The 10,276-nt window shown below is 34.6% G+C and overlaps 2 protein-coding genes across 2 annotated transcripts; one reads left to right on the forward strand and one right to left on the reverse strand.

Moving 5' to 3' along the window:
- The first annotated feature begins 903 nt into the window (after positions 1 to 903).
- Positions 904 to 4,730, forward strand: LOC123309771 (juvenile hormone acid O-methyltransferase-like). The gene is made up of 3 exons (XM_044893027.1): positions 904 to 1,319; positions 3,675 to 3,955; positions 4,213 to 4,730. The coding sequence occupies exons 1-3, from the start codon at positions 955 to 957 to the stop codon at positions 4,401 to 4,403; spliced, it is 837 nt and encodes a 278-aa protein (XP_044748962.1). The 5' UTR covers positions 904 to 954; the 3' UTR covers positions 4,404 to 4,730.
- A 1,012-nt stretch (positions 4,731 to 5,742) lies between these two features.
- On the reverse strand, positions 5,743 to 8,674 carry LOC123310026 (transmembrane protein 62-like). Its single transcript, XM_044893383.1, has 11 exons — positions 8,289 to 8,674; positions 7,981 to 8,230; positions 7,460 to 7,919; positions 7,248 to 7,403; positions 7,047 to 7,194; positions 6,838 to 6,960; positions 6,702 to 6,783; positions 6,391 to 6,638; positions 6,221 to 6,276; positions 5,935 to 6,162; positions 5,743 to 5,876 (listed from the first exon to the last, which is right to left on the reverse strand). The coding sequence occupies exons 1-11, from the start codon at positions 8,451 to 8,453 to the stop codon at positions 5,804 to 5,806; spliced, it is 1,989 nt and encodes a 662-aa protein (XP_044749318.1). The 5' UTR covers positions 8,454 to 8,674; the 3' UTR covers positions 5,743 to 5,803.
- Between the last annotated feature and the right edge of the window lie 1,602 nt (positions 8,675 to 10,276).

Genomic DNA, 10,276 nt, shown 5'->3' on the forward strand with positions numbered 1-10,276 from the left:
TTCTTAGGGTTTTGCAGAAGGCATATTTTTGGCGTGATTATGAGATGTATGAGCAACTAATTTCATGTGACCTTCTGTTCCATACCTTACGAATACAGGTTAGTTTTGGGGGCCATTGAATTATTTCAAAAATTGTTTTCTTAGACTTTTTCACGTTAAAATTGTGAGAATTCGATATGTTTTAGCGTTTCCGATTCATTTAAACTAGAATGTAAATGTATTTTAGTGTAATCGTGTTACATTTCTACGATAGGTCGAACAGGCTTTGGAATTGACGCCTGTGCTTTTAGTTGACAGTGAACAGTGCAAAATTTTCGATATTTTCGCCTTGAATATGGCACAATATTCAAATTATAAACTGAGCCTTTTAAAATCTTGTATCTCCTTTATTATTCAGTTTTGAAAAAAGTGTACATGAAGAAGTACCCTTATTTTTGGACGTACTATTAGTTTTTCATATGAAAATTAATGTAGAGGTGCATCTTGTATGTGTAAACTGTTCATCGAGATTCGTACATACTTTTATACCGATATTCAAAACTAATTTTATGAACTATATTGCGTTACGCCTCTGATTCTCCTTGTTCATCCGAAATAAGACCCTTCACAAGAAGACTTTCTCGAAAAAGTACCGTTATCTATTAGACAACCTAGCCTAACGCACTTATCTAATAGAAGCAGCTATCGAAAATCCGGTCCCAGAGAATGTAAATTTGGGACCAAACATGTTGCGTAGAAGGGCCAAGAGTCAAGTTCCGTCTTCGTTTGTCCCATTGTAGAAGATAGCTCCTCTACTTGTTTGGGATGCACTGAGAACCGACCAAATCAAAAGTGGTTATGGTCCCTCTCAAAATATATAAGGTACTCTTGAATTCCGTACTGCTAGTTCACATTCAACCCACATAGAAAGTTCTGTGACGAAAAAAAGACGCACTTGTTAACATATTCACCGTCATGAATAACGCAAAGTTGTACAAGCATAAGAAGGGGTTGCAGCAGAGCGATTCGGTGTACGTCATCGAGAATTTTTCGAAATATCTCAGGTGGAAGGACCAAAAGGAGACGATACTGGATGTGGGATGCGGGGATGGGCACACGCTGTGCGAAATTTTGCTACCCAGAATCGCCGATAACGTTGAGAAGGTGGTTGGAGCAGACTCTTCGAGGGATATGGTGGAATTCGCAAGGGATGAATACGAGTGCCAGAACGTTGTTTTCGAACAGTTGGACGTGGAAACTGTCGATGTGCCCGAGAAGTTCAGGGAAAAATTCGATCATATTTTCTCGTTTTTTTGCCTTCACTGGGTGATCAAACAGAGGTGAGTTATCCGGATCATTCAGTTTTCAACTTTTTCCCTTGTACACTCACAAAATATCTTCATTTTTAAGCCTGCACTGATGGGTGAACAAACAGGGGTGAGAATGATATTTCAATTTTCGTGATAATATCATTTTCATCCTTCACTCTGTTGATTCTGATAATTCTATTGAATTTTCAAACTTTTTCTATGCATTCGGTGATCAAACAAGGGAAAATCTATCACATTTTCTAATTTTTTTACCTTACCTCAATAGAAGCAAGTTGTCTTACATGAAATATGGGCAATATATATGTTATCTCTGGATTGTATTCTATTTTCACGAAAGCATTTGGTTGGTTTTTGGAAATTCGATCTTATTTTTCCATTTTTTGGCTGCACCGGGTGAGCAAATAATAGTGGTAGGTAAATTATGTGGATAGTATATTAAAAACAGTTTTACCTCCTCACTTTGTTATTTTGAAAATTCACACATATTATTTGCTGATTTTATACCTGTACTTGATGATCTGACAAAGGTTAGTTATTTGGATCGTATTATTATAACCTTTCAGGAAATTCTCAGAATTTAATATTGTTTCTTCTGAATAATTCGCAAAAAAAATCTAAAATTCTTCATCGTTTCAATTGATGAACCCATCAGATGGTTTTGAGTAAAACTAATGGTGTTTCTGCAGATAAAAAACTCCACAGACATCGTAAATGTCATTTATCATTTGATACGTTGAGTAGATTTCGACTTGACAAAAATAAAACTCAATAATGAATCAAGTTCCTATTTTCTCGATGAAAATATCATATGCCTATACTATTTTAATGATTTTCATAGATTTACTTTTTCAGTGAGAATTTTATTCTCTTTTTAATGAGATAATGTGTATGATCTGAAGTGTAATATGATTAAAATCACCTTTGCCAACTTTTGAGAAAATTCTTCGAAAATCTGCCAGAAGTCAACACCATCATTTTGAGCTATCGTATTTTCAAGGTATAGAGTAGGTAATTCGACACCTTGAAACAGGGATACAAAGATCCACCAAGACCAAATACAGAAACGCAGAGGACAATCGATGTACAGGGTGGGCAAAATTCGGTGGGCATGTGGGCAAAATGACATATTTCTGAGCTCATTTTCGGAGAAACAAAGAATGGTGAAAACCGCAGCCTCCTACTATACTTCGTTTTTGAGTTTGACAATTTCGTAAAGTTCATAACTTTTTTGTCTTCGAAGTTACAAAAATCTGAAACTTGAACCTCCTATAGGCACTTTTTTACGTAAAATCCACTGATGAGCTCAAAATATTTTTTCATTTCGAATCATTAGTTGAACTTTCATGTTTTTAAATGCAAACTCTTATTGAATTTGATATTTTTGAATCGGGAAAAAATATTTTGTCAGTAGATTCTACGTATGAAAGTGCCTAAGAAGTTCAAGTTTCAGACCTGTAACTTCACAAACAAAAAAGTTATGAGAACTTTTCAGAATCGCCAAAATCTCAATTTTTATTTATAACTCGAAATCTAAAAAGGATAGACCGATTCTGTTTTTAGATTTGGATTAGTCATGAAAAAAGAGCTCGAAAATGTGTCATCCGTTTTCTTCTAGCTGCTACAGTTCTCGAGATCCCCTCAGTAGACAACGAATTTTGCCCACCTTTACGTATTTTTTTCAATTGATAATTCAGTTTCGAGGATTGAAATAAGCCATTATTGTTACAAATTATGATCAATAAACATTTAATCGAACTTTTAATTCTTCAGTGGTATCAAGTATGTAGAACGGGCGATCAAAAAACGATTAGTTTCACCTTTAGCGTGATATTCCACTCTTGATAGGCCCACTCAGATAAAAGTAAGTGAATCATGTGGGGTACAATCCACTATCAAAACATTTCCAAGTGATCATTAAACATTTGGAACATATCTAGTCTTTAACGCATACCACGAAACTTATTGTCTAGGCAGGAAATGAAGGAAGATGAAGATTATATTATATCCATGCGCCAGAACAATGAATAAACTATAAGTCAGGAAATAGGCCTATACAACTATTTTTACTATTCTGGGTCAATAACCTCCGAAAATTCTGTTGCCGGAAGCGTATATGTCCCCTTGAGCCCATCTTATTGAATTATGGGAACTTGAAAAGAAATCCTTTCACATATAGATAATGGTTTTTTTATGGAGAAGAATTTCCTGAATCTATTCCCCGAATTCAATATTTAAAATTGAACAGTTGTTTCAATTTTTTTTGTATTTTATACACTTTGAAAAAATAAGAACGTTATATTGAAAAATATGAAATAATATCTGTTTATGAAGTATGGGGCTATACATGCTATATGCTATTTCCAGTGTAGCCCTCAATAACATCTACAACATGTTGAAGCCAGAAGGGCAGATCCTCTTGACTTTCTTGGCTAAGAATCCGATATATGACATATATGAGGAGATGTCCAAAATGGAGAAATGGGCTAAATACAAGAAGGATTACAGAAAGTTTGTATCGCCCTATCACAACTCCCCAGATCCAGAAGAAGAAGTCAGGACAATATTGAAGAAAGTTGGTTTTCATGTGACCATTTGTCGATCGGAGAGAAGATGCTATTCATTTCCAAATTTAGCAACACTCAACGGTAAGAAATTTATATTAGGGAAATTTTACTTCAACCAAAAAGGTTCAGTGTTAAATAATTTCACCGTTATAGGTACTGGATTACGCTTTGGCCAAGTTCAGGAAGAAAACAGATCTTTTTGCAGTTGTTATTGGTGCTTTATGTTTTTCCAGCTATTTTTCAACTTGTATCAAATATGATATTGTTTTATGTTTCAGTTTCATAATTATTGGGTTCATTTACTGTTGAACGTTGAACAGTTTGTTAATAATTTTCAGGAAGTGTCAAGGCGGTGAACCCATTTTTGTCGAGAATACCTGAGGAAGACCATGAAAGTTATTTTGAGGACTACGACAATATTATGAAGAGATCGAAGGATGTTATTTGGGAGAAACACAATAACAACGATAATGGAAAATTTCATTGTTTTCATGAACTGATGATTGTAGTTGCATCTAAGGGTTATTGATTATAGTTATTTGTTACAACTCATTATGTAGCTTCTACGGGTACAATTTATTTATTAGATATCTTTACAATAGGTATAGGTAGTTTTTAGGGAAAATTAAGTACAAATTTGCATTTATCAATCTTTATATTATGTAGTTCTTGTCTTGAGAGACTATCGATTATGGACTAGAATTTAAAAAAAATTTATTGTTGAAACTAAATATTTTAAGCAATAAAAATAATATACAGCAAATACTAACTCAAAGTGAGAATTTATTACATCATAACATAATCATTATATAGATATTGTTCCAATTATAATAAAGAATTTGAATTTTATGGGAAAGTATTGTATTTCTTGAGCTCCTGCTTCAATCAACCCATTGTGTCAATGGATGTATGGTGTCGATGGCTATCGTAGAGCTTTCAAACAAGAACAGTTAAAAATTGGTGGAATCCTCATGTTAACACAAGTTCAGGTATCTTGTGTTGCCTACCTATTGTTATCGCACATGCGTCCTCCTGAAATAAAAAGAATAATTAAGTTTTTTTGTGAATATATGAATAAAACAGAAAATTCCATTACTAGTTCATTAATTTTGGAAGTTTTCAAAATGATTAGTTAAAAGTAAAATAATCAAATCTAATATAACATTCTTTGTTGACAAATTCTCGTACGGTATCAACTGGTCAACAATTAACACATAATCTTTCGACTGGGAGCGTGGCGTCTCCTGTAATCCAGCTACTTGGAGGTCGGATTCAGCGGATGGTTTGAGATCAGGAGTCCTGTGGTAGAGCGTCCTACGTTGACTGGGCGTCCGCACTAAGCTTGGCATCAATATGGTCATCCTGGAGGAGTCCGGGATGACCAGGTTAGCCAAGGAGGGGCGAACCGGGCCAGGGAGGAAACTCAGCAGCCAAAAGTCCCCGTGTCGAGCAGTAGTAGGATCGCGCCCGGGAGTGGGAACTCTACAACAGCCTGATCAATATAGCTAGACCTGGATCTTTTTGACATTTTTTCAGTTGGATTAATCAATTCAAGTAGTTTCCCATCAGTTTTGAGTCTTAATTTGCATTGATGTCATTTTGCGAAAATTATGAATTTTAAACATATAACGAGGACGCAACACACAATACATACAAGTTTTTTGGATTTTTCAGCCAAAAGGCTGGCGGTGTTTATATTTACGTTTACGCACAACATTTTCTGTAATGAATATTGAAATTACTCAAAATTTTTACTATATTTGTGGTGATTTTTTTTTATTTGTTATTGTGTTATTCTTTGGTATTATTTCAAATTCTGTCAAATTTGGGAATATTTTAGGGATGGCGATTCAAATGAAACAAAATTCAATCACTCTATTAATTTATATGATAAATTGATATTCTTTTAGTATATAACAATAAATTAATTTATCTTTCTACAGTACTAACAGATGTTGAACTCTCTTCAGAAAGTTTGGGGGTCCATACTGATGCAGCTTTCCTATAAAAAAAATTTAATTTCAAAATAATTCACTCAATTTAAAGTATTCGTTGCTAACCTCGTACAATGAGTAGGATAAGTCAGTGTCTGGTACCAAAGAGCCATAGCTAAAAACACAGACCAAGTTCTCAAGGGACCAAGGATGAAGGCCAGGGTACCATAAGCCAACCAGAATAAGTACGCCATTTCTAGTTGCACCAGTATTAATATCACAAAGGGCAAATGCATCCCCATAGCGGTCAATTTGGATTTTCCTCTTTTCGGTTTCAAAACCTGAATTTGAAATCTGAAAATCAAAATGTTCAACATTCATTCCACAGTAAATTTTTTTTAATTCAAATTACCGTTGGTCAACTCCATTCGCCATAATGAAAGTAAGGGGAATTTGAAATGTAACAATCTGAAAACATATTAGAATAAAGATTTTGCAGTCTGAAGATAAATTTCATGAAAAAATTTAGTTAAGAGATTAAATCTTCTCTTTTCTTTGATGGGGCAATATATTTGAACTCACTTGTAGGAAACCATAGGCGTAAGTGAATGAGCCTGGAAGGAATGTGCCCTTGACATATATTCCCCAGGCAAATATGACACCGATATGTTCCTCGATGATGTAACCAATAGACCATGGTCCAAAACAGAGGTAGATTGGGTACAACACCATTGGCCAAAAAATGCGGTCGATCGTGGATAAAACCCACAATTTTCGAAGCCATACTTTAAAGCAACTTTGATTCAGTCGAGGTTTTGGCACTTTTCCTACTACAGAAAGAATTAAAAAGATTCACCATACAATTTCGGATCAATCATAAATTTAATGCTCACCTTCTACTAATTTATGCAGGTACCTTAGGAAGATCAAAGGAACAACAGATAATAAAATACTAGTCAAGAACATCAGTCGAAACTAAAAAAAAAGTTCGGTGAAACTAGAATTATGAATCGTTATCAATTTTCTCACCACAACATTCGCCCTGATCGATAAGAAAAACTTAGGCATCACATTAAAACTCAGTCGAGTGCCATCAAGGGCAAAACTATGTTTGATTGTTTTGGATCTACCATCCAGATCTTTCACAAGAATCTGAAATTTCAAAATTTACAGACAATCTGTCTCGAGATCATTTTCATTAAATTGAAAAATTTAGTAAAAATCTAAATGTAAAGAACCTCTATTTCGTGCAACCCTTCTGGATACAAGTTGGGATTCCAGGGTGCGACGTATAAGGGACCCTTAACATGATGGCAATATTTCCAATCTTCATTATTTATTCTCACTTTCACAGATGTGATTTTGGATAAAGAAAACGCTAATACCCTGCAAACAATGATGTCGCAATACCCTTATTACCGAATAGTTAAGAAACTCACCTGATAAATCTAGAATTACGTAAGCTCTCTAAATTTTCTCTAAGAGGATTCACAAAAAGAGCATGCTTTGGATTAGTTACAAGTATCACAGGCCAGTCATTATGTTCAACGTCGATAAAGGAAAATCCACCATGATCTATAGCGAGTACACGATACCTATAAGAAATGAATCAAACAATTCATACACAAGAAAAAAACAATGATTATCTTACATCCTGTTGTCTTTCCAATCACCCAATTCAAGTTCCAAGAACCCCTCATTTTGTAAAGTGTACATGTGGGGTACTAAACCACCTAACTTATGTAGGTGTCCACACAAATATGCTAGACCATTTTTGTCTCTCCCTATCATTTCCCGTATCGACTGTTCGCCATATGAGAGGATACAGGAGGTTGGAAAGTGACCAAACCATACAGTGTAGTCACTACCAGTATTCTGCAGTTTTTCTATCATTTTATTTATATGGCCAACCTCTTTTTCATCCAGTATCCCTACAAAATTGAAAGGACGTTTCGGACCGGGATCCAAGCATGCATCTATGGCTATGAATGAGTAAGTAACATTATCCTTTTTTATTTGATACATGTAGGACCTCGGATTTGTCCTTCCTTGTACTGAGTAATTGGCATAATAATTTTGTTTCGATTGTGGTCCAGCAACATTGAAGCTATCTGGAAACGACGAAAATTTTAAAATAATCCTCGGTTAATATATGAAATCAAAGAATCTTACCATGGTTTCCCCTAATATCCAACCAAAGAGTTTTATCTTTCACACGAGACTCTTCAAGAATATCATGATAATGTTGCCATTCGCTCTCTATTTGCGTTGAACCTACTCGATCTTTGGTCTTTGCATCAGTTAAATCCCCAGAAGCTAACACGACAATAGGTTTTATTGCGTCCAGTGTACGAAAGCAAAAATCCTTAAACTGGCTTATTCTTGAAGGATCTTGGAATACACTTATATGTATATCACTTATCTGCAGCAAATAAAGGTAGTAAAGTCTTGAAAGGTTTATTTCATTGAAGCAAATGTACCTGCACGAACCATATGAGATTGGTAGACTGATCACCAATATTCTGATATTTCTCGGTGACAATCAATTTTGGATCTATTGTAGAAGTGCTGAATATATTGGAGAATAAAAATGATAGAAGAAACATAGATATCACTACAAATACTGTTCTTATTGAAAATTTCATTTTAATCTATTACTTCTAGTAGAATACCGGTGTTCCGATAGTAACATCATTTCCGGGTATGCAAATTTTGTACTGTGAATTAGGGTTTTGATCATGTTAGAGTTAGATACATTATCGGAATTTAGTTATCCACTTGACCTTTCACTCAGCGAAACAATTTCTATTTCTATTCTTAATTTTGACATTATACACAAACACAATGCAATGTTTTGATTGATCCCTTTCTGTCAAGGAAAACCACAGGATTTCCGAAGTTTCCCGAAAGTGACGTTCAAACCCAGTGGCGTACATTGAGCACCGACTGAAACTGCAAAAAGAAAATCATGACATTTTCATATTCAAAAGTCCGAGCGTTTAATTCATTCACCTTCGCTTTTTACGGGTTTTTGTTACATTCATCAAACCAATGCTTGTACCTTATCGTACCTAAGTCATACAGAAGCTACTTTTATCATTAGTACCTCGCGCATCCGCCATTTCTCAATCCACATAATATGAATGATATCTTCCAAATGAGAAAAAAACAATATTACTCCTGTCTTCAGATCAGAACACCAACATAATTCATTGTGAGCAAAGTCTAGTGAGTTAGCTAGGTGAAAAAATAGTCAGGTATTTGCATTTTTTGAATCAAGGTTCAAGAATAATGCAAATGAATATTCCTCATGAAACCAAGGGCTTATCGATTTAACTCCCAATAAACATTCAACAGTAAAAAATAATTGGTGAGCTGATCATGGATGAGACAAGAAAAACAACGCCCAAACCAGAATCATCCTCTAACGAATTATCAAAAGTAACGAGATTCCTCAACAAAATTTCTTACTTCGATGACTGGGATACTGCAATGAAGAAGGAATGTGAAAAATTCAGTAAAATTAAACAATTTAATGAAGAAGACATAATATACGAAGAAGGTTTAAATACGGGACAATATGTCCATTTCATCATGGAAGGACAGGCCAAAGTGGTGCAAATGATTCAAATGAAAAGTAAAATGAACGATACTATGTAGGTCAGGTATGATGATAATGAAGGGGTGAACTCATGATCTGTTTTCAGACTTGACGATGATGTATACTTTATTGAAGTAGGTTGGTAAGAATTGTCTAAAGTTTTTGAATAAAGAGATGATATTTATGTTATATATAGGTATTTCGTTTTTCGGAAATGTCTTGCTTCAATATTGGCGAGGGCCTTCACGATAGGATTGTAATATCGTCACGTCCCAACACTGAATGCCTTTTGATCCCGAGCTTCTGGCTACTTGAAATAAATAAAAAATTATGGCATAGGATGAGGTTCTTCTTCGAACGTAACATACCATCGAAGGAGGAAGCAGAGAAGCTTTTTTTCAGGAGAAAACGTTTCAGCAAGCATGGCAAGCACCTTGTAGAGGAAATACATGAGAAGTCTAGAAAATCGTTGTATAATCATGTTTTCTGTATACCTTTATCTTTGAGGCTCCATCAAAGAAGTGTTACTGAACTGAAATCATTACCAAAGCATTAGTTTATTGAAAACTTCACTTGAAAAATGATATTAAATGAACTGAATTCCAATAATCCTATTACTTTGTTTATTGTTTTGCTTTCAGGCATCGCGATCTGATTTTTACACAATTTTTTATTGATAAGGTCTTTCAAAATGACCAAAAATGTATATGTGATGTAAAAATTCATACCTTTGGATGAAAATTGTTGGGATTCAAATTGAACATCGATTGGATTGAAATATTCGACCCACTGTATCTAAAATATTTTCATCATCGGTTTTGGTATTGGCCTGTAGATCATATATTCCGTTTTTAAGTGACACTGACA

The sequence above is a fragment of the Coccinella septempunctata genome, chromosome 3 (genome assembly GCF_907165205.1).
Source record: "Coccinella septempunctata chromosome 3, icCocSept1.1, whole genome shotgun sequence".
NCBI classification, from domain to species: Eukaryota; Metazoa; Arthropoda; class Insecta; order Coleoptera; family Coccinellidae; genus Coccinella; species Coccinella septempunctata.